General features: G+C 37.6%; 1 protein-coding gene across 2 annotated transcripts in view; it reads left to right on the top strand.

Annotated features, from left to right (window-relative positions):
* myo5c (myosin VC) overlaps positions 1-24,408 on the top strand; it is a 75,328-nt gene that overhangs the window by 34,667 nt on the left and 16,253 nt on the right. For both annotated transcript variants that reach the window (XM_067971454.1, XM_067971453.1), the window contains exons 16-29: positions 31-128; positions 260-346; positions 429-540; positions 1,141-1,352; positions 2,735-2,900; positions 4,916-5,062; positions 6,029-6,193; positions 6,343-6,436; positions 8,111-8,174; positions 12,975-13,155; positions 14,943-15,036; positions 17,050-17,113; positions 18,604-18,684; positions 21,754-21,934. In XM_067971454.1, the coding sequence (XP_067827555.1) occupies positions 31-128; positions 260-346; positions 429-540; positions 1,141-1,352; positions 2,735-2,900; positions 4,916-5,062; positions 6,029-6,193; positions 6,343-6,436; positions 8,111-8,174; positions 12,975-13,155; positions 14,943-15,036; positions 17,050-17,113; positions 18,604-18,684; positions 21,754-21,934 (1,746 nt within the window). The remainder of the gene's footprint in view (positions 1-30; positions 129-259; positions 347-428; positions 541-1,140; positions 1,353-2,734; positions 2,901-4,915; positions 5,063-6,028; positions 6,194-6,342; positions 6,437-8,110; positions 8,175-12,974; positions 13,156-14,942; positions 15,037-17,049; positions 17,114-18,603; positions 18,685-21,753; positions 21,935-24,408) is intronic.

Genomic DNA, 24,408 nt, shown 5'->3' with positions numbered 1-24,408 from the left:
CTAACCGTACTTGAATTATGTTACTTACAGTTCCGTAATTCTCTGCATTTGCTCATGGAGACCCTCAATGCTACAACACCTCACTATGTGCGTTGCATCAAGCCGAATGATTCTAAGCTCCCATTTGAGTAAGTTTTCTTACTTTATCACCATAACTTCCCAACTGAACATTTTTACTTGTCCTTATAAAACCAAGAAAAAAATCATGTTAACAACTTAAATTTCTACAGAGTGCAACATTGTAAGCTTTTATTTTTAGATATGATTCAAAGAGAGTTGTTCAACAGCTTAGAGCCTGTGGTGTTCTGGAAACTATTAGGATCAGTGCACAGAGTTATCCTTCCAGGTAAATGTGAGCTTTTTGTAGTTCTTTCATCACAGTTGAAGGTTTGAAAAAGCATTACATAAATATTGATTCTTATTTTCAGATGGACGTATTTTGAGTTTTTCAGTCGTTACCGCATTCTGATGTCACAACAAGACCTTGCAATAAAGGATAAAAAACAGATTTGCAAAGAAGTCTTAAAACGTTTAATTCAGGTCAGTATGTTAAGGCAGTACAGCTACAGCACTGTTGTCCAACTTAATGTTGCCTTAGTCAATACATATATAGTTTTTATTAATGAATTTGTCAGAATTGTGATACTTGGTACGTTGAAATCAACGAGCAACTCTGTAATGCCCTAGTCCTTTGAAATCAATCGATAACACTGTAATGATAACACATTCTATTCTTACTCCCTCCACTATATATTTACAATAAAATTACTGTGAAACAACAATATGTAATGTAAACTATATAACAATACTTAACCTTTTTTGTGAGCTCCATAGATAGTAATTTATTATACTCTTAAAAGTGATCCTAGATCGTGAATCACTTTCTCTTGATAAAGAGCATATTTTATAACTACCAAGTTAACTATGATGGAGATAACATAGCTATGGTTTGGAATAAGCTACACAATCAATTCATGGAGGATATGTGTAACTTCAGATGTCTGTAGTTAACTCAATATATTTTATCCCTGCATTTATCGATCAACAAAAAAACTATGTTATCCAGGCACAATGGCCCCTGGTTTAGTTATTTTACATTGCAAACAAATGAATAAATTATAACCTTTTTTTCTTCTGCAGGATCCAAACCAATATCAATTTGGTAAAACAAAGATTTTCTTCCGAGCTGGACAAGTGGCGTATTTGGAAAAACTGAGAGCAGATAAACTTAGGGCAGCATCAGTCACTATACAGAAAAATCTGCGTTGCTGGATTCAGCGGAAAAAATTCCTTGAGATGAAACAAGCTGCTATTACCATACAGCAATACATTCGTGGGCAGCGTGCCATACGGTAATTACTCTTCTTACAGCACTGCCATTTACTACAGTGCTTTGAAATTATAAAACAATCCCATATAAAGAAAGGATTTAATAAATGTAAAGAATCTTCAATATATCCTTGAATATATCAGTAAAGAAAGCACTTGCGTTTATATAGCACTTTTCACATCCTCAGGATGTTCCAAAGTACTTAACAGCCAATGAATTACATTTGAAATAGTCATTGTTGTTTTATAGGCAAATGCAACACCCATTTTGCATGCAACATGGTCCCACAAACAGCAAATGAGATAAATGACTTGATAATCTGTAATCTGTTTTTGGTGCTGTTGGTTGAGGGATAAACGTTGGCCAATATATTGAGAGAGCCCCTGCTTTAGTTTGAATAGGGGACTTGGTTCCATGTCTCCTGAAATACAGCGGTTCTGACAATGCAGCACTTCCTCAGTACTGTACTGAAATGTCAACCCAGGTATGTGTTCAAGTCCCTTTAGTGGGGCTTGAATCCACAACTTTCTCACTCAGAAGTGAGATTCCTACCACTGATACAGCAAAGTAAATTCTGATTATATCTGCTTGCCAAGTCACATTGTATAATATAATTGCTTGTCAAATCGTGTGATTTGATTTGAGAGCGTGCCAACTATGGCTCTCTTCTATGACACGCTAACATTCAAACACCCGAGAAAACAGTAAAAAGTGATTGTTTCAGAATAACACAATAAAGCATATCCCAAAGCAGTAATATATCTAGGGACTGAGATGGAGTTAATACACTTGGACTTTATTTAGTTTTTATTTTTAATCAGAAACTATGTATGACTATGTTAAGAATACAGTATTTCCAGATATGAGATTTTTCCAGGATTCCTGCTGGATGTTAGATCAGGGATACAGTGAAAATTCACACGGCCCACATGAAATTCACACATTTTGTATCATGTGTAACCCTTGTGTGGCACAGATTTTTGGAATTAAAAATCTTATTTCCATGTTAGTGACACAGTGAAATCCCTGGGTAATTTCCCAACCTAAAAACAAAATTAAATTGAGGCAAAGAATAGATTCTTCTGTGGGACATGTTTAATTTTTAGTTGACCATTTCTTACTTCAGACTTTGTTGTTCATTAATTACGGGATCACTTCAATGTGGAAACAAAGATTGCATCACATGCAGATGCATCATGTACCCCTTGTGGATATTGTAAGAAGAAAACATTATCATGGCTCATATTTTGTTCCTTGTGAAAGACTGCAGGGGTAGATTGTTTATTGCTATGCATTTGACTTAATTTTTTGGATAATATGCAATATCTATCTCATAGCCTGTCCAAAATAATTACAAAAGTTTTGTTTAATGTGTAATTAATATATGTATGCTTTTAATTTAAGACGTGTATTGAATGCTACTACTCTCAAACAAGCCTGGGCTGCGGTTATCATCCAGAAACACTGGCGACGACTTTTAGTGTGTCGTCTTTACCAGCTCATTCTGGTGGCCACCATTACAATTCAATCATACACCCGTGGCTGGCTAGCAAGAAGGCAATATAAAAAGGTAAGATTTAAATCAGCAAAGGTGCACCCTAATGGATATGTCAACTCCAAAATAAGAGAATGCCTAGCCATTATCACTGCTACAAAGGGGAAACACACTCAAGTTGCAACCACAAAAGAACCATATCAAAAGAACTAACAATGTACATGGGAAAAAGTAAAGAGTGGTCAGATGGCTAAAGAGAGACCTGGAAAAATGCATAACTGCAGACACAAAGCTCAACGGTAAGGAATTCTTTCATTATGTAACAGTAAGCGAGCAGTTAGAAAAGAGGAGAATCTTAAAGGATGTTAATGGGACAAAATCTGAGGATATGTATTAGACAGTCAATATGGTAAATTAATATTTCCTCTAGTTTTCACTAGACAAGCCATGCCCTGCCTAAATAGCGATAACCCAAGTAGAATTAATGCCTTTGACATAAATGAGATGAAGTCCTTGACAGTCTAGGACAAGACAAATTCTAAGGGAGTCAATGAATACCAGTGAATTCCTGGTAGATTGGAAACAGGATAAAGTGGTGCCTATTTTCAAGAAGGGTGACAGGACAGACCCAGGCAACTACAGATCACCAATCTTGCATCATTAACAAGTAAACTAATGAAATCAGTTATCAGGAGTAAACTTGATGATTGCCCATATGATAATAACCTATTAAACAACAGCCAGCTTGGATTCAGACTTTTTTGAGGAAGTAATATTCCAAGTAGACTGTGGAAATCCTACAATTGGATGTACCTTGATTTCCAAAAGCAATGCACAACATTTCACAGCAAAGGCTGCTATTTATGTTTGAAGCATTGGTTATAAAATCTGGGAATGGATTAAAAAAAGTTCTGCAGGGTAGAAAGCTGTGGGTATTTGTTAGAGGAGTTGTGCTGGAATGGAGAGAATGATGAATGAGGTAACCTCTGCTGTTTCTAATTTGCATTAACAATTTACATTCAGAAACTCAATACAAACTGGTCAAATTTGCTGAAGACACCAAACCAGGAGAGAAAGTTGAATCTGAGGAGCAAGTTTTAAAAGTACAATATGTGTTAAACTAAATAAGAAGAGAGTGGGCCTAACAAAGGGAGATGAAATCTAATATGGACAAGTGTAAAGTACTATACTTAGAGGACATTTTGGGCAACACATGTACTCCATGAATAGTGTTGAAATAGCTGAGGCCGAAGTTGAAAGAGTTTTAGTATCAATGCCAAACATGTCCAACCACTGCGGAGCAGCGATCAACAAAGCAAATAGAATGCTGAGCTATATAGACAAAACCTTAGAGTACAAGTCAGAGAAAATCATGCTTAAACTTTATAGTGCTCTGATTAGGGCATACCTTCAATACTGTGTCCAGTCATTGAGATACAAGGACACTGTTCAAGACCTAGAGCAAAGAGTGGAAAGCCCTGGAATCCTTTAACAGTCATCTGTATGCAGTTTTCAGTGGATGAGCTAAGATGTGCTGAATAAGGTTCTTCATCTGTATCTATCTTTTCATCTTGAATTGTATCAAAACTACATACTCTTAAGAAATAAAGAAAGAACTTGCATTTATACAGCACATCAGGACAACCCAAAGTACTTCAGGGACAATGAATTACTTTTTGAAATGCAGTCACTGCAGTCTGCCTACAAGATTAGTATCCATAACTGATCAACAAAGTATAAATGCTATTAATTATTTCTGTAAGGAATCTTACAACACCAGGTTATAGTCCAACAGTTTTATTTGAAAATCATAAGCTTTCGGAGGCTTTCTCCTTCGTCGGGTAAGAAAGGAGGACGAAGGAGAAAGCCTCCGAAAGCTTGTGCATTTCAAATAAAACTGTTGGACTATAATCTGGTGTTGTAAGATTCCTTACATTTGTCCACCCCAGTCCATCACTGGCATCTCCACATCATTAATTATTTAGTCTAAGCAACCAGTTGAATAGGTTTTTTTTCTACAGCTGTTGGAGGTCACAGATCTTAATTCATAGCAGATACCTTTCCTTACTTTTGTTAAATGTTTCTTCTAGATGGTGCAAGATCACAAAGCATTAATAATTCAAAAGCATGTCCGGGCCTGGTTGGTAAGACGCAGATATCAAAGTATACGGCGGTTTGTTTTGAACATCCAGCTGTCCTACCGTGTCAAACAGCTCCACAAGAAACTGGATGAACAGGTGGGTTACAAGTCCATCAGTCACCTATTGGAAAATAAACAAACATTTCTATTGAAATGTGTAATGCTTATTTAAAAACTTAAACTTCCAAAAACAAATTCAAAAAGGCGTACATTTTTTAAGCCTAACATCACTTTGGTAATTTCCTGCAGCTCTTGCAGAAATGTTTCTAACTAACTGAAAATGGAAATGCAAGTACAATCCAGTGTTTGGCTTTGCTATTTGGTAATGTTTAGAAAAACTCAGCCAAATTAAGCAAACTTTAACAGCCAACGTCAGCACATAAATTTAAACAGATTTTTGTTAAAACTACCGAAAGTTGGCTTGCCATTCCTGTAGAAATGACATGTTCTGAACAACTCACTAGAAATTGATCTTGGACATTCTGTAGTCTTATAGTACATGTAAAACTTTATTTAGTTGCCTCTCCGTATTTGTTCTTATTCTGTAACGAAGTGCAAAATATGGTAATGTGCTCAGATAAAAGAGGAATTGTAGAAATGTAAAACTGGTGAGAATGATTTTTAAGGAAACACTAAAAGGACAGAGGCATTCATCGATTAGCAAGAGTAGTTGCACTGCTGTTCACAGACTAGCTCTTTCAGGCTGCCTTCATGGTTAATTTGGTTATCTGTGGTTAAATAAAGTATTTCTATTGAGAAGAATGAATATAATTTGTCAGGTTATTAGCATACAAAATTTAGATAAATTATTTTGGAATGTTATGATAAGTTGGTTATATTGTAAAAATAGTTATGTCTTAAAAATGGTTCAATCAAGTTTAATTGCACAACCTAGAAATATGATTCGAAAACAATATTTCTAAAAATTGTTTTGATTTGATTCCTCCTTGTCTAGCTTGATGCACTGAATTTACTAGATGTTTATTAAGTTACTAAAGAAAGTCCAGGAAAGATAAAATGGTCTCTAAATATGTGTGAATCTGTGTTTATCTTCCTAAACCAGAGCAAAGAGAACAAAGGGTTGCTGGAACGTTTGACACATCTGTCTACAACTCATGCTGCTGATGCAGGCAAATTTCAGAAACTTGAGGAAGAGTTTCAGAAAGCAGTGGCTCAAAAGAAATCCATTGAGGAGGAAGTGAAGAAATCCAAGGGGCAAACTGATCAGGTATTTCTATTTGTAGAACACTAAATTGAATCTAGGTTATTAATGTGACCATTTTGGAGGGGAAGAAGAGGGGAGATTTGGAGCTAATATTTTCTACTAAAATATTCACTAACCTATTTTATTCATTCATCCACTTGCCATTCACACAGACATTGTCACAGTTTAGAAAGCAAACGTTATCACTGCAAGCACAAAATCAGAAGCTGGAGAAGCAACTTCAGGAACAGACCCTGGAAATGAAAGGTGTGTTATTTGTAGAAGTAATAGTTTCGTACTAATATCAATTACACTGAGTGGTTTTAAACAGCTTTTAGGTTAAGTTTATAAGAAAGCGTGAAAAAAGCTGATTCGTGCATCAAGTCCACACACCTTGTGCAATCTACCCAATTGTGGGCTGTACTCTACCTTTTTATATCTCCTGAGGGTTGTTTTGTCTAAATATTCCTTGATCCCCCAAAGATAATACAGCAAAACACCACAATATTTGTTCAGCCCCATATCTGCAACAATCAATTCTAATCTGCTGTACTCTCAGTCCCAGCCCAATGTGTCCCATGGAGTATTTGGTTATCCTAGCATATACCAATCCTTATAATTACCAATCCCATTTGCAAGCAGATTTGTATCTTTCTTTTTTAAAGGAGGTAATTGTCTTGGCATCAACTGCTACGTGTCTGTTTGACATATCCACTACTCAGTTGATGGGGGGAAGAGTTTCTTCTAACCTCTAGTCTCATTTGAGTCATGTTGCACCTCTGTGAAAGCCTCTCCCTGTGACTGGATCTCATATCTCAGGTTTACTTCCAGGTGTAAAATATTCCCTCTTTCTGTCAAATGAAATTGCAGGGTTGCACTAATGGAGGGTAAAGGCTTCATTAATGCTAAAACTTACAGAAAAATTGAAGAAAATTAGATTAAGAAAAGGCCATTCAACATATTTGAATCATTGCGTTGATCTGACACACACAAAACATTATATCCTTCCTGCCTTGATGACCACCCATATTCTCATACTTAGTCATTTGTCTATTTTTAAATTCCTAAACTAAGTCTTCACTCACTGTAGTAGAAGTGAACTCACTGTAAAATACAACACTAATGAGATGAAATTACTCTTAATGCATTGAGGGTGTGTTGAAAGAGTTAGCTTTTGCTCCCTTTTTTGTAATACCGGCAAGTCTGTGCAACTTTACTTAATGTAGGCTTGGACCTGTTGCAAAAGAAGCCAGCCAAAATGCACCTGCAGTAATGTTGATCCACTTGTTAAGCTGCTAACCAAACAATATAATGAGGTGACACCTGCAAAAATTGCTAAATCTCCTGTGTAGTGTGCATCACTAATTTTTTATATCTACACTGATTGGCTTAGGTAAAAGTGTGGGGACCTAATGTACCCAAAAGGCATGGTGCTAATTCCAACTGTTTTTAATTGTGAAATAATAGAAGCCTGTTTTGAAATAGTTATTGTAGGAGCCAATCCTTGCTATCCCTTTTTTAATATTGCCATGGGATCTTTTTCTGTCTATCTGTACAGGCGTACCAACCTTTTTTAACGTCACCTCTGAAGGAATGCACCTCTGACAATGTAGCAGTCCTGCAGTGCTGCACAGTAGTGTTAGCCTAGATTATGAACTCAAGTCCCGGAGTGGGACTTGAACCCACAACTTTCACGCTCGGGACAGTATGCTACCAACTGAGCCAAGTTGGCACAACCTTTTTTGTGAAGGTACTGCTGAAACAAAAAAACTAAGAAATTTCTTTCACATGTTCCTTGCTGAGCTTCAAAGCTATTAATGCTGACTTATGAAACCAGTGATTAGAACTGTACCAAGGTATCAATTTTTGCAGAAATCTAGGGTCTTACTATATAATTACTGCACCATGAATATTTGTTTAATTATTTATGTTTGTTCACAGAAAAAATGGGTGAAATCACCCAGCAGCATCTTGGTGATCTAGAAAGAGAAGAACGACAAAGGAGGTACAAAAAACTTGTGATATTTGTATCTTGCCATGTTTAAGAGATTTACTCCATTTCCCAGTAAAATGTGGGTTTTCTCCAACATTGAAATAGATTAGTCATTGAAAAGCTAATCTGAATATGGACTATATAATGTCTGACTTGGTTTTAAGCTTATGCAATCACATAAAATTACAGTGCACTTTTCCCATAGTTTTTAATATTCAGACGCTGCCATACTTTGTAGCAGTTCAACATCAATTGATAACACACTCTCCTGAGAAAACCGAGCTGAATATAAACTGTTTAATTACAGAAAAGTATTTAAACATATGTACAGATATATATTTGTACAATGGATGTATGTGAATGTGTAATACCTTGCTTATAGTATCAAATGGGAGCTGAATTTCTTTTGCCATAAAGTACCCTCAATAGCAAGGCATACCAATTAACAAAATGCTCTTTTTAAATTCATTTTTTACATTATAGTGTAAATATTGCCTGGCTCGACTCCTGTCATTGAGCCTCACAAAATTTATCCTTAAATAAACAGCACAACAATCTCTACTACAAAACACCTTTCCTTCTTCAAAATAACATTTTTTGAGAGAACAACAGTTGTTATGAACCTTGAAATTGTTTGTTTAATTATGAATTTTCTTTTTTTAGTCCTTTTGTGTGATGTGATTTGCTTTGCATGCTTGCAGAACCTTGTTACTATAACAGCATAGATTAGCAACAGAGCTAGCATACACGTGCCTGATGGTGGCAGAATAAAGAAACATGTGGCAACAGCTGCATCCACTGCCGTGGCAGTTGCGCTCTCGTTTTACCCATGAAAAGTAAGGATGACTTTTGGGATCAAACTCTGCCATGTAGAAGTTGTTAAGAAATGGCAGTGAATTAGGACAATTAGCAAAATTGACTGAAATTGTGATTAAAAAATATGCTTAGGATCAGAATTTTATGAAGTTAAATGTTACCCAAAAGAGAGATCAGGTTGACTAAGCAGCATATGTTATTTTGAGTAGAATGGGTAGCATGTGAAACAGCTTTGGGTAGATTCTCCCCCGGTGCAGACGTCGGGCGGCCATCTGATTCTTGATATCTGTCTAAACAAATTCTAGTAATGAAGGTATAATGATACCAGTTGTTGCATGTACACATCAATTTACTCATTATCAGTACAAGAGTTGGCATGTCCATTCTAGTTGTCATTTTTATTTCCTTTTTTAAAGAATTTAGCTCCATAGAATAAAAATATTGTATTTGCATTGATGCGCTATTGATTTTATTTAACAGTGTGAAATGCCTTTCAGTTCCTGCCTGCCTTTGGTGTTCATGGATGGTGATCTTTCACACTCATGAAATTAGCCAGTGCAATAGGCTCTTTTTAAAAAAAAAATCAAAGCAACCTTTCTGTACCACACTCCAATATCCCAGTGATAACTCATACATTGTAGGAAATGTTGTGTTCAACGAGATAGTTAACGTCTATTAAAAAGAGAAATGCTTTTTCACCTTTTACACCTTGTGTAAGCATCATATGCTTGCTGATCAGGTATTGGATGGATTAGAAACATGGGTCCCGATTTTCAAATGAAATTGTGGGTGCATTGGGGGCAGGGGGGGCTGCGAAAATCGGGAAAATCCCAAACTGGTGAAGGAGCCGGCCCCAACCCGGGTTTCCCACAGACGTGCCTATGTGCGGGCACGCTTCCCGAATGCTTAAGTCCCGCCAGCAATTAAAGCCGGCGGGATGATAGTTAAAGAACCACATGTACCTCATTGAGGTACTTAAGATACTTTATTTTTGACGATTTTAAACTGGACGGCTTTCCCACGGCTTCTGATTCAAGGGCCGGACGAGGCAAATATAAAGTAAATAAATTAAATAAAAATTCATTGCACAAAATTAATAGACAAAATAAACCTACCTTTCCACCGATGTCACTTGCATCCCTATGTACGAGGTCCCCCTCTCTTCCCCGATATCTCCCCCTCTCTATCTCCCTCTCTTTCCCCCCGGATCTTCAGCGCCCTCCACTCTATGTTCCAGTGCCAGATGATGTCTGTGTCTCTCTCTCTCTCCATCTTTCTCTTCCCCACAGGGTGTTGCAGCTCCTGTCGGCAGCCAGCCTGCTCGCGAAACCTGGAAACAACACTAACCGCCATCAATTACATCGCGACCGTGTTGGGAAAAGTAACTTTGTTTTAATCCGGGTTTGCCACACGCACCTTCACACACACCCACCCCCCCACCCGGCTGCCAACCCGCCACCATTTCAAAATTGAGCCCCTGATAAAGCTCCCTCCACATTATCCTATAAGGCATCTTAACCCAGAAGATACATTCTTTTACATTGATGTGACATTTTCATTTCAACTATCTTTGTGTTGTTTCTGACTTCCAAGTTATAGGCAATTTTGTGCTTTGGACTTCTACGTTATTAGCATCAGGAGCTTTGCTACAGGTTCATTCAGCTTTTATTCGTAAACAAGATGGACAAAAATAAAATCTTGGTATCTGGTTTAAATATTGAAAGGTGTAATCTTATTATTGGCAGCTTTTATGTCTTAGAAGATTATACATAATTTAACAAATTGTTGCATAGTTTGTGAATGAAGCAGCCAACTATTTTTAGCAATGCTACTGATTCTCTAATTGACATGTGCTGAACTAAATGTTATTAGAAAGCCCAAGCTGCGAGCCTCTAAAGGAATATTATAGTTTATAGTTTTCATTATTTCTGGGGGCAGGCTGGGTTTCAGTAACAGCCTGCTTCAGCAAATCAGTTTGAATCCCATATTAAGTATTCATTACTGGGAACGTTTAAGCAACACCAGGTGTTATATCTTCTGGCCGATAAACTACTTAATATACTTCTGTGGGTTGTTTAATAAACTTTGAATTAAGGAACTTCCTTTACCCTAGTTACATAACTGCACATCTTTATGTGCACATCCACTGAAAAGCCATGCAGTCATTTAGAAGACAACACTGCCCTTTAATAGATTAAGGCACCTACAAAACAACAACAGCCAATAACATGCATTTATATAGCAGCTTTAATGCAGAAAAATGTCCCAAGGTGCTTCACAGGGGCATAATTTTAAAAATGGACACAGAACCAAAGGAGATATTAGAGTGGGTGACTAGTCAAAGAGGTGGGTTTTAAGATGGGTCTCAAAGGAGAAGATGAAGGTGGAGGGGCAAAGAGGTTTAGGGTGGTAACTAAAACGTAAGCATGAACAGATCCATCCGCAATATTTTCATACGTGGGGAGGAACAAAGATGGTGATTCCAGGTAGTAAAGAGTAGATAACTTCTTTTCAACCTGAATTGGTTAAAACTGAATTTGTTACTTTCTCTGATTCTTTTGGATACGATAGTTTGTAGAGTTGATTGAGCGTTTCTGAATACAACTGTAGTGACTCAAAAAACTTGAATCTGCTCTATGGATAGTTGGTGAAGGAATTCAAGTCTGAACATAAGATCAAGAACATGGAAAAAGCCATTCCTAATCTGATGTTCTGATTCAGATTCCTCATTCATACTTAGACTTAATTGCTGGATTCAGAACTTTAAACTGAAACATCGGCAAAGAAAAGTGATGATGGAAGTTACTGTTTCCTAGCTTCAGAATTCAGAATGTGTTATATCCCATGTGAAATCTGTGGCTAGTTTATAGGTCTAGTGAGTGAAGAATCATTTCTGCCTTGCCAATACTATTTTTCTAAATTTTGTGTGATTTGTCAGTTATTTTCATTTCACAGTATAGCATTTGACAGCACGCGGAACAATCCAAATATTTGTTCTATTAAAAAGAAATTGCACTTTGGCAATATTACTTTTTTTTACTGCTTTTTCTCTTTTTTTAATATGGCTGAAGACAGCAGGTATAGGATACCCTAACTGTTCATTTTGGGAAGTATTTGATGTGTTGTAGGATCACAAAAACGGCCTGAGTAGAATTTTATTTCTGTACACAAAAGCACGATGTCTCTGCTTCAAAATGTTCTTGTTCAGTTATAAAGGTACCAGCCTTTTCCATTCATGTATTTTAGAAATTGGCTGTGGTGAAAGACTATGGACATGTTTAAACTTTAGCACAATAGAACATTCTTAATTGTTCATTTTCATTGTTGAATGCTTTATTATTCTCACAACATCATTGGGGGTGATTTTAAACCCCAAGAATGGGTGGGTTGGGGTGGGTGGGAGTTGAAAACGGTTGTTTTTTGGGTCGCGACCGCAACCCGGCTTTATTTCCGGGTTTAATGTCGGTGCGTAAAAGTACAGGCTTCCCACTGGGAATGCAAAGTCCGAAAATTTTGCAGTTGCGACCCAAAAAAACCAACAATTTTCAACTCCCACCCGCCCCCAACCCGCCTGTTCTTGGGGTTTAAAATCACCCCCATTATTTTTGTTGTAGAAGTCACTTATTTTTGGCAGTATCATTATACAAATCTTCAAGTATTCACAATGCATGATTTCAGAAAATCATACAGTTTGTGTACTCACATTTATGACATCTGCTTTTTGTCTCTGGATTCTGGCTGCATGGTTGTTGGGAATTATAAGCAGAGAGCAATAGCTATTAGAATGGAAAAATTCGATGTACAAACTATGTCTTCCTGAAATGGACTCTATTATCAAAAGCTGAATATCTTTAGGTGCAATGCCATTAAGAAGTTAATTACATGTAAAAGTTATACATATGCAAAATACTGAAATGCATGAGGGAGGAATTTAGGAACAACTGTGGGGTAATGCAGTTTTGATAATCAGTAATTTTTCCGTTCTGTCCTTTTCAGAAAATTGGAGAATCATTGTCAGGTTCAGAAGGAGGACTATGAAAAGCAAATTGAAGCACTGATTGATGAAGTAAAACATCTACAAGAGGAAAGACTTCAGTTGCAGGAACAAGTTCAGGAGGAGTACCTGGTAAATGATAGTCTACGGAAGGATATGGCACAACTGGCCACTGAAACACTGGTGAGTGTAATAAACTTTTTTGATTTCTAACTTCCTGAAAGAGCATAACTCTAATTATATACTAAACAAGTGTCCTCATAAGGTCTGACAAATTTTATTTTTGGCTTTGTAGGCCAGGTAACCTACTTTTTGTGTAGTTGTTAATCTGTGTTTTGCTCCTCCTTAGATTCTCCAGCCATTTTTTATTATATATGTTGGAAGCCAACTTATAGATCAGTTCCAGATCCTGATAAATAGCAAGCACATTCTGCTTTCATCATCATGCAGGCCTTGTACCAAGGGAGGTATTTCCCACCAAATTTGAGTATCCTATTCTTGCTCAATGTCCAAGCAAAAGAATGATAATTAGAAGATACTTATCCCTGTGGTACCAAAGCCCAGCATGAGCTACTGGGGCAGTGTCAAGGGGAGGAATTTAGAGAAGAAAAATGATTCATCGAATTTGAACTGAAGTTTCAATGTGTCCTCCCATTTCTGTTTGTACAAGGGTCTGTTGCTAATTCTTCTTTTACCCACCCTAACATCTCTAAACATTTACCTCTGCAATGAGCAGCCTCATTTTTAAATGCCAAGTCAAATCAGAAAGTGGATTTTTGATTGAAGCTATTTGTATCGTTTAGATTTGCACGTCTAATTAAGTGACCAGATTATCAGGCACACATTGTTATTTGCCCACTAGCACCCTGTATGAATTCTTCAGGTTGCTCTGTGCTCTCAGCAACCACAAGGGTCAGTTTGTGAGACATTTGCTATCATTACAGTTGCATCCATCTGCACCCTTGTACTTCACTGCCTGATGTACAAAAACCAAACTTCAATTGTTAGAATGCAAGAAAGCATGTGTCACTTCAATAACTCAGACTTACTTGTGATTTTTATGAACAGTGGATCCATTCAAAAATAATTGTCAGTACACTGGGCCCTGCCATGCTAAAGATTTGTCACTTGAACACTAATTAGTTACTTCTATAATTTCAAAAATAGTACATTAGATTTTCAGGAACTTTACAAAAGTCTTTACTCTCATTGGACAATTTATTTGATATTAAGCAAGTTGGAAATTATATCTGCTACAACTACTCAAAGGTGACTTCATTAAGTTATACTTGATAGTTTTCACCATATTCAAGTAAATTCTTCTCCCCAGGTACTGGATGAGCTTTGTAAAACTTGTCCATCCGTTGTTGTATGATTGCCTTGGAGAATGTATTTAGAGTAATGCCAAATGTTTGAAAATTGCGTATGTATTTGTTAATGTTCGACAGCTTTTTTGATTGATCTCCCACAAGCTTTTCACACCAGCTTTTCTCGTAAGAGTTGCACACAATTCTAGTTTGATGTGCCTGAAAAATAAGAGAAATCAGTCAATGAAAACCAGCTCACGCAGAGCATCAGTTTTACAGTGAAGTACTGAAACCAATTGTATACATGCCTTCCAGCGTGTATAATTAAGTAAGTTAGATTTAAGAACCCCTGTCACTCTCAATAGTCACAAATCTTGGAAAAGCAATATATTATTTTTTACAAATACAGTGAATTCTGACAGTTATACTTGAAATGTTAAACTTTTTTCTCTTTAGAGATATTGACAGACCTGCTGTATTTCTAGCATTTTCTGTTTTTGTTTCAGATTTCCATCATTTGCAGTTTTAAAAAAAATTTATACAGTTAGATATTTGTTTACATGGGTAATCTTGGCCCAATTATCAACCTGTATGTGACAGTGGCTGACTACTGGAGTTAATCTAACCTGTATATGAAATAATAGGTAATGCATCTTTTCATAGGTAATTCCAAAACTTAAAGGTGACATTGCAACTCTTGAAATAAAGAGACAAGATTTAGAAATGTGTCTGCAAAATCAAAGAAAAGAAATGCGAGGTAAAACTAATTAAGTACTTGTGTAATTGAGCATTGTATGCACTGAACATTTTCATAACATATACTTGGAAATATTCAGTAATTCTTGGACACTGGGCTGCTCCCATCTAGCGCCACCTTTATGGGCAAAACTTTAGAAAACTTAAATAGTCATTTCTTTTCCTTTCTCCCTTCTACTTTTTGCCCTTCTCGGCTTTTTTCCCTGCACAATACACATCGTTCCTGGCTAATAATACAGGCAGGTGACTCTGTGATTTCAGCTGAAATCTGCAAACTCTGCACCGACTGAGCTTTGGAGCAGCAACTTTTTAGCTCGGTATTCAGCTAATCCCCTAATTGTACTCATTGAGGTAAAGGTATGCTGATGTTGAGTGATAGAACATTTTTCTATTTTTGCAACCAGTGTCAGCATCAAGCCTTCCCAGCTCCTACGACAACAGTTAGATGCAGAGTAAAGCTCAGTCAACATCACTCCAACAATGCTCCTCAACTCCAACATTAGAAGAATAATTCCAAATGTACCAAGTTAATATTTAGGTTTTCTGCACCACTTTGGTGGTTTATCTGAGTGAGAATTTCAAAACGTAGATGGTTTATGTTTTAGACTCAATACCAAAAACTAATTTTACTTAAGGGCTTTACAACCATTGTAGACAGCAGTGTTTTATCCAATATATATTGACAGGTTGAAAACAAAAATTGCAGGAGTAATAGGTTTAAGTCTTAATCTACTACATTACCTAGACTTTTAGTCTAAACATTTTTAAAATACATGTATACACTACATGATTATCATTTGCATATTCAGATAAGTGTCTGGTATGAAATCATATTTGCTGTAAAAAGCTAACTGTTAAATTTGTTAAAGAAACTTTGAAATGCCTGGTAAGGACCAGTAGCTATACATGTAATGCAAACTGAATAAATGGCTCATTATTTCACAAATAATATTCATAACAACTTGTGGAGCTGAAAATGCATGATTGTTGTAACGAATTCCTGCTGTAACTTTGGCAGGACCTGGAAATGCTAGAGATAAATTTTCATAGCAAAATTTTGTGTATGACCTTGTGAGAACAAAGCCTCTGCCCACCCCTATAAGGCCATTGACGTCGGAAAGCGGGGCCAGGAGCAAGGACTCCCTACATCATAAATATTCACATCCAGGTCCTTAGTCGGAACTCGGCATTGGTTCAATGCAGGTACACTTAGTCTCACCAGGCATACCTTGCCGACATGGGTAGATGTGGGGCCCACCCAAGAGTCCAGGCTATCATTCTGACTTGGACCCTAAATATGAGGGACAGAATTTTTTGATATGTGATACAAATGCCCCCTGACATCAGGAGCGACTGAAGGCAATATGGCATTACCTGCTAACAAAATGATGCTATCAATCTCTCCGTAGCAGTAAACGTTCCATTCAGTTTAAAATGTCCGTTTTGTAACTTGCTTTTACTGTGTATATGAAAATGAACCAATTCTAGGCATTGAATATTTTTGGCATTTTTGGAATGTTATTTTTATACTGTATTGAGTTTAGTGGGACATTAGTGCTGCTGGATGCTGACGTATGGACCTCACATAACCGGTGACAACTGCAAAGTAAATGTGTCTTCCGAGCGACCAGCTGCTGGGACTGCCAGCAGTGTGGCAAGACTGAGCAACAGCAGCTGTCAGCACCAGTGCTCCAATAAACCTGACATAAAAGCAGCTAAATACAAGTTGTTTGGAGCCTCGAGTTTCCCTTTAAGATTAGATGGTGTAGAATTTGGAAATAGAAAAATAAAACAGCAGGGAGGGTAAGAATTTCATATTCTTATGATTTTTGGGTTAATGCACAAAGTTGAAATTACATAGGCAAAGCTCAGTCTATTTTATGTCTAATCCCGCAGCAGATTTAGGAATGCTTGAACTGTCTTAACATCATGTAGCATGTGAACGTGATATAATAAGCGGTTGCAATGTACAGCCAGTATTGTAAAATTGTACAAACAATTTATAATTTAACAGAAAAAGTGGAAGAAATTACAAAACAGCTCCTTGGAGGTTTAGAGGGAGAAGAGTTACGGAAGAGGTATGAGCTTTCTCACTTAGATTTGGCAATATTACCAATAATTATATCACATACAATATTAAAGCAGTGTGAAGGTTTGGGAACTTAAGTCAGTTAGTGTTTGGGCTAAACAATTTTGCATGGAATAATATTCTCCTTTAATATGCAGTGAAATAAAACCTGGACTCAGCCCAAGTCAAATTAGTGGCAGAACAGCACTTTTGTTCAAATCATGGGATTTTGGCTGAGAGTGTCTGCCATCTGTCGCTGTCCACCATAACACCCACTGTAAGCACAAAAAAAATGGCTTGATGGCAGTGTAATAAAACCACCCTTGTAAGTGACATCTAGATATTCTACAAAATAACACTTGCTGGCGTGTGTTTCAATCAGTAACACATCTTTGGATATAAATGAAATTAATAAACCAGTTAAGCTTCACTCTATGATGTCCAAACTACTAAATATGTTGGTGTTTGCTGTCTTGTAACACACTCTGGCGTGTACATTGTGGTGCATGTATTGAGGTGTTGATTTTCAATGGCTGATATCAATATGAGAGAAGTTCCTTAGATAAAGTGTTACTGCTGCGATTATTTTATGGTTAATTTTGTTGTTTTGCTGCTTACTTATATATCGGTAACATTAATATTTCAATAATATGCATACTACAATGAAGACCAGGACTTGATATTTGGCTCCCATTTATAATGAGATTTGAAAATTGAATTTTAGTGGCATTTATTAAAAAGTATAAACAGAAAATTAAAGACAAAAATAAAAAAAGCTTTGTTTAAAAAAAAATCAAGAAAATTAGAACTAATTAAGAAGAAGAAAATGACAAAACTGCTGTTTGGCCATTTGTCACAGGAAGCATATCAAAGGAACCTCAGCACCATTGTGTGTGCTCATCATAATCTGGCATAGCTCCAGCTGGTTTGTAGTAACTGGAATAGATTAACAATCCCTTTTATAGTTAACCTTTCTTAGATGAGAAGCATTTCTCCTCGTGATTGTTGCCTTCCAATTATAACTCTAATTTTTGAACCATTGATAACATTTATTTTCACATGTGCTTTCAAAGTTAATATGTGTGAATTCAACATAATGGATTTTGGAGACACTTTTAAAAGAAAAATATCACTCAAAAAGTGAACTTTTAAATCTATGTAAATAATTGTGATGGGAGCAGTTATAATTGAGTAACCTGTGCATAAGAAAAGTGGTACAGGTCTACCATCTGGTAGGACAGTGGGGAAGGAGTCTGATTTGAACTTGCACATTCAAAGGTGATGATATGAAACTCTAGTATTATGACATTACAAAGTGAGATCAAATGAGAAAGTGAAATAAGAGTATAATTGGAACATACAGTTTGCTATGTTCTCCCTGTTTAGTGTACCTGTACAAAAACATGTTGCATACTTCAAATAAAAGTTTGATTGGCAGAAAGGTTAAATCTTGCAAAAGTTGGTTGTTTTAAAAATATATAACACAATGTTTCATTTAAGGCTTTCTCCAGAGGACATGGAACAGCTAAATGAAGATGGAGAGCTCTGGTTGGCATACGAAGGATTGAAAAGAGCTACCAGGTAATGGAAAATAAATGAGGTCTTATTTGTTTTAATTAATAATGGCAATGCTGCACATTTGTTAGTGTGTGGGTGTTTTCTACAGCGGGATATTTATATCTGCATATTACAATCATATAATTTGAGTCACTTACTTTAGAATTATTAAGTGAACTATTATAAAAAGAAAATAGCTTGCAATTATCTAGTGCTTTATTACATCCTCAGGATTTCCTAAAGTGCTTCAAATTATATTACTCTTCATACAATTTACTGTAATGTATTTTGTAAGGTGGTTGTAAGAATGCTATCTTTTTGATGTATTCTCGCACTATAGTGGCAGCCTTATTTTAATTTCAGTACTTCAAATATAAGCTGGACTGAAATTAACCCTGGAAATGAAGATTGAATTGCCAGCAATTTTGTAAGAGATGCAAACCTATATTTATGGGAAATTTGAATCACTAGTTTTAAGGACAAGATTATTAATCAAGAGGATGATGTCCTTTTCTCAATATTGTAAGGAAATTTCATTTTTGAAAAGACTAAATCATGAACTGGCTATTATCTCCATGGGTATCCTTCTTGGTATGCAAAATTATCTTGTATATATTTTATTTTTACTATCTGTTATATATTAAAACAGTGAGTGGTCTCAAGATTCCAACGGTGCCACACTAACAGGTCACATAAAATCATATAGATCAGAAGGAGGCCATTCAGCCCATTGTGCCTGTGCCGGCTCGCTGCAAGAGCTACCAATTTGTCCCACTCTCCTGCTCTTTCCCTACAGCCCTGCAAATTTTTCCTTTTTAAGTAGAGATCCAATTCCCTTTTGAAAGTTACTAATGAATCTACCCTTTCAGGCAAATTGCTGAGTAAAAACATCACTCCTCATCTGCCTCCTGGCTTTTTTGCCAATTATTTTAAATCTGTGTCCTCAGGTTACCGACCCAACTGCCAATGGAAACAGTTTCTCCCTATCTATTCTATCAAAACCGCTCATAATTTTGAACACCTCTATTAAATCTCCCCTTAATCTTCTCTGCTGTAAGGAGAACAATCCCAACTATGATTCCAAATCTATGATTTCTATGATTCTCTAGTCTCTCCAGATAACTGAAACCCTTCATCCCTGGTACCATTCTAATAAATCTCCTCTGCACTCTCTCCAAGGCCTTGACATCCTTTATAAAGTGTGGTGCCCAGAATTGGACTCAATACTCTAGCTGAAGTCTAATCAGTGATTTATAAAGACAGTGGACCAGAAATTGGGCAGCTCCTGCAAATTAAATTAACGAAAATACTTACTGCGGGCTCTTTGGCGTCGAATTGCTTGATTTTGAACTTTGGAAAAATTGTGCACCATCAACCCAGCCTCTGAGCAGCGTGAGTTGACGCGCATGGAACAGTCTGTGAGAATAGAAGACATGCCCATAAAATCTGTCAGGAAGAGAAGTCAGGCCCACACATTCAGGCTGCATTGCTCAAGCAGGCAAGCAGACTTCATTCATATAAAGTTAATATTCTGTATGTCATTGTAAATAAAAATTTTAAATTTTTTTATGACGAGCCACAGAAATAATTGAATGAATTTAAAGAAACAAAAGGGAAAAATAAAAAAAAATAACTTTTTAATTTTTTTAATAACCAAAAACTATTAAAATAAGGACTAATAGGAGACACCACATTTTTTAGATTTAATTTTTAGTTGTTTGGCAGTCAATAAGACCAACTGTGCTTTTAAAACTTAGTTTAGACCTGGTATTTTTAAGCGTACCTGTTTGGTGGTGTAATTAGTTACTTTCCAGCTGGGCAGATGAGCAAGTTTGAAATTTTTCAATGATTACTCTGATTTAAGCATGCCATGGCCCTTTAATTCGAAGCTGTCAAATCACTGGCGAACCAATAGGAGCAAGTTCGTGATTTCCGCGTTTCACTGCACATGTGCAAATGCGGAAACTTGCTCCTTCAATTCGCCATTAAAAACGGAGAGCGCTGTTGAGCTCATTGCAAACATAATGTTACATGACAGGATGAAATCAATGGTGTGTTACCTAACATTTTGTGACATCCCCACAGTAATGACCCTGAACTCCACCATCCCTAAAGTTAGAGATTGAAATGATTGATTTTATTTTTGGCTGTAGGCCCTTTCTTGGGTATACGCAGTCTCATGATCATCCATTCTCTCCTGTTTGCAGTTGTTCTCCACTGATCTCCGCCGCTCCTGTTCTGATCTGCATCTCTCCCAGCCCATTGTTCACATCTCCCGGTTCACTCTTGGCCTTCCACAGCCCGATTTCTACTTCTCTTGGCCCTTATTTGACTTCTTCCAGGTAGATCTCTGCTTCTCCCCAACCTGATCGCAACTCCCCAGCCTCATGGGCATGTATCCAAGAAAGGGCCTACAGCCAAAAAAAATCAATCACTTAGGCTGACAAATGTTGTAATCTCTAACTTCAGGGATGGCAGAGTTCAGGGTCGGTATTCTGGGGCTGCCCCCATAATGAATATGCTAATATGGGATCATTCATCCCATTCTGGGCCAGAACTGCTGCCTTTGCTGTTTCCCTGCCTCCCAAAAAATGGAAATTATAAAGATTGCCATGAGCACTCAAACAAAAATTTGTATACTTACTGTATATCTCCCAAATTTTCTCCTGTCCAATCCCTTCCTCACATCCCATATCTTCCCTGTCCTCCTCATTCCCATTGTTTGCCTTTCTTTCCCATCCTTCATATCCCCATCATTTGCCTTTCCTCTCCTCTCCTCCTCACCCCCTCATCCTCTCTCCTTCCCCTTTTCTCTCTGTTCCCTCTCATCTCTCCGTTATTCTCACTTCTCCTTCCTCCTCACCACTCTCCTCTTCTCCCCGCTTACTCTCCCTTACACTTTCCTCTCCCACCTTCACTTTCCCCTCTCTAGCAAATATTAAATTTCTTTAGTTCAACAAACAACAATTCAGATTGCTTAAGGTTCCAATTAGTGGCTTTTGTAGTAGCTTTTTATTTTCTGTAGTGTTTATAAAGAATCGTGTGCCTATTGCGACTTAAATTCTATTAATTGTGCACTTCTGTACTACGTAGAGTGATGGAAACGCATATTCATTCTCAGAAAGAGAGCTATGAAAAGGAAATCGAGGAACTCAGTTTTAGAATTGAACATCTCTGTGAAGAAACAACACATCTGCAGCAAAAGCTCCAAGCAGAGAATAATACTAACGAGAACATCCGGCAGGAGCTGAACAGGCTGGCTAACGAAAATATGGTACAATAAAATCAATAAGATCTTGCATGCTGTGAATTACAGATGTTTCTCTTCCATATTTTCTTACTGCAGTTATACAGGGCCTTGGTGAGACCACATCTGGAGTATTGTGTGCAGTTTTGGTCTCCTTATCTGAGGAAGGATGTCCTTGCCATGGAGGGAGTGCAACGAAGGTTTACCAAACTGATTCCTGGGATGGCAGGACTGACGTATGAGGAGAGATTGGGTCGACTAGGCCTATATTCATTAGAGTTTAGAAGAATGAGAGGTGATCTCATTAAAACATATAAAATTCTAACAGGACTAGACAGACTAGATGCAGGCAGGATGTTCCCGATGGCTGGGGAGTCCAGAACCAGGGGTCAAAATCTCAGGATATGGGGTATGCCATTTAGAACTGAGATGAGGGGAAATTTCTTCACTCAGAGGGTGGTGAACCTGTGGAATTCTCTACCACAGAAGGCAATGGAGGCCAAGTCATTAGATGTATTCAAGAAGGAGATAGATATATTTCGTAATGCTAAAGGGATCAAGGGATATGGGGAAAAAGCGGGAACAGGGTACTGAATTAGACGATCAGCCATGATCATTTTGAATGGCGGAGCAGGCCCGAAGGGCTGAATGGCCTACTCTTGCTCCTATTTTCTATGTTTCTATGTCTATGTTTCTATATATGTGAGCAAAATCCAAGATTGGTTAGTTGAGTACCTGACATAAATCAACTCAAGACCAAATACAAAAAGATACATAATCAGTAACTGTGGAGTAATATTATTGAACTATAAAATTCTCCCTCAATAGTACTGGCAGGAAAAAATGGCAGTGAGAATTCTATTTCTACCACAGATTTAATGTAAATAAATATTGTCATCGACTAACTTTTCAGTATTTGTACATTTTTGAAGCACTGTTTAAAAGTGGAACGAAAGTTCTGTAGCTCAGTAACTATCAAACCATCTAGTGTGGCTTCCCATAAGCCATACAGATCAGAAGGTCACAGGTTCAGTCGCTGGTATTCTGAGTTATCTGGTCTCAGCCAGGGCAGCAGTAACTTACATATGAACATAAGAAAAGGACAGGAAAAGACGATCTGGTTCATCAATCCTGCCCCATCTAGACAATTAATTCATCCCCCAATCACGCAATCTCCTAGCAAAGGCAAAAGAAAAAGAGAAATAAAACTTGAGGCCGTACCAGCTGGAGTGACATTAAACTTGGGGGAAATCAACCAGTGTTCCTCTTCTGATTGCTATCTAATGGCCCCCTGCTGGAAAGTATGAATGTTTGGACAACTGGTTATTGGGCTCAGCTGCGACGTCCCCCACAATCAAGTAGCCTGCTAGATACTGGGGTAGAATTTCTGCAGCGAGTCTCCTTACCTCCCGTTGTGACTTTGCTGGAAACCCCTGAGAAATGGCATAAGTTTTTCCTGGGTTTCCACCAAAGTTACGGCAAAAGATCAAAAGAAGCCCAGTAGAAATTCCTGACTAGATTCACACGTGAAGAATGACCATTTGGATGAGGTTATCGGAGAACTGACAGCATCAGTGGAACCATATTCTGACATCAGAGGGAAAAATAATGGTTTAAGAAATAGACATCTGGGACTCAATTTTAAAATGAAAGTCCGGGTGCGTTTGTTGGGGGGGAGGGGGCAGGAAAAGAAAATCGTGATTTTGTTTTGAAGAGGGCAGGAATCCTAGCTCGAACACACTGAAGAACACTCACAACCCAGAGTCGTCTGGGTGCGTGCACCGTTCCCGAATCCGAAAGTCCCGCCAGCAATTAAAGCCGGCGGGACGATATTTAAAGCAGCAAATGTACCTCATTACGGTACTTAAGGTTCATTTTTTGTGTAGTGGCTAGTTAAAAAGATTTTAATCTTACCTGGGTGGCTTTCCCATGGCTTCCGATTCACGCCTGATGAAACCAGATGGGAAGGGCCAGATCAGTGAAAAATAAATTAAATAAAATTACATTTCCCATTGTAAAAAAATAAATAAATAAACATACCTTACAAACGATGCCACCTGCACCCCCCTTCTGATGACCGATGTCACCTGCACTCCTCCCCCCGATGTCTCCCCACCACACCCTATCTCTCTACCAACGGCCAATGAGGTCTCTCTTTCTCCCCCCTCCCCCCACCCCACCCCCTCGGATGTGCAGCTCCTGTTGGCAGCCAGTCTGTCAATCAGGCTGGCTGCCGGGTGCGAAACCCGGAAGAGGCATAATTGGCCTCATTAGGGTTGAACTTCCCTTCCAGGTTTGGCGCCCGCAAATCAATCCCCCCCCCCCCCACCCCCTTCCACTGGCATATTAAAATTGTTTCCCTGGTGTTTCTGCTCTGATGGCCCAAGTGGTTTACTTCAATTCACTTTTGATTGATTTTTATAATGACAGCAAATGTGTTGCTATGAGGCACTGAACATAAATCCAGTTTTAAAGTGATTCTGTGATGAGGCATAGAATAA

Source organism: Heptranchias perlo, chromosome 34 (genome assembly GCF_035084215.1).
Source record: "Heptranchias perlo isolate sHepPer1 chromosome 34, sHepPer1.hap1, whole genome shotgun sequence".
In the NCBI taxonomy this organism is placed as follows: domain Eukaryota; kingdom Metazoa; phylum Chordata; class Chondrichthyes; order Hexanchiformes; family Hexanchidae; genus Heptranchias; species Heptranchias perlo.
This window is presented reverse-complemented; position numbering and strand designations above follow the sequence as displayed.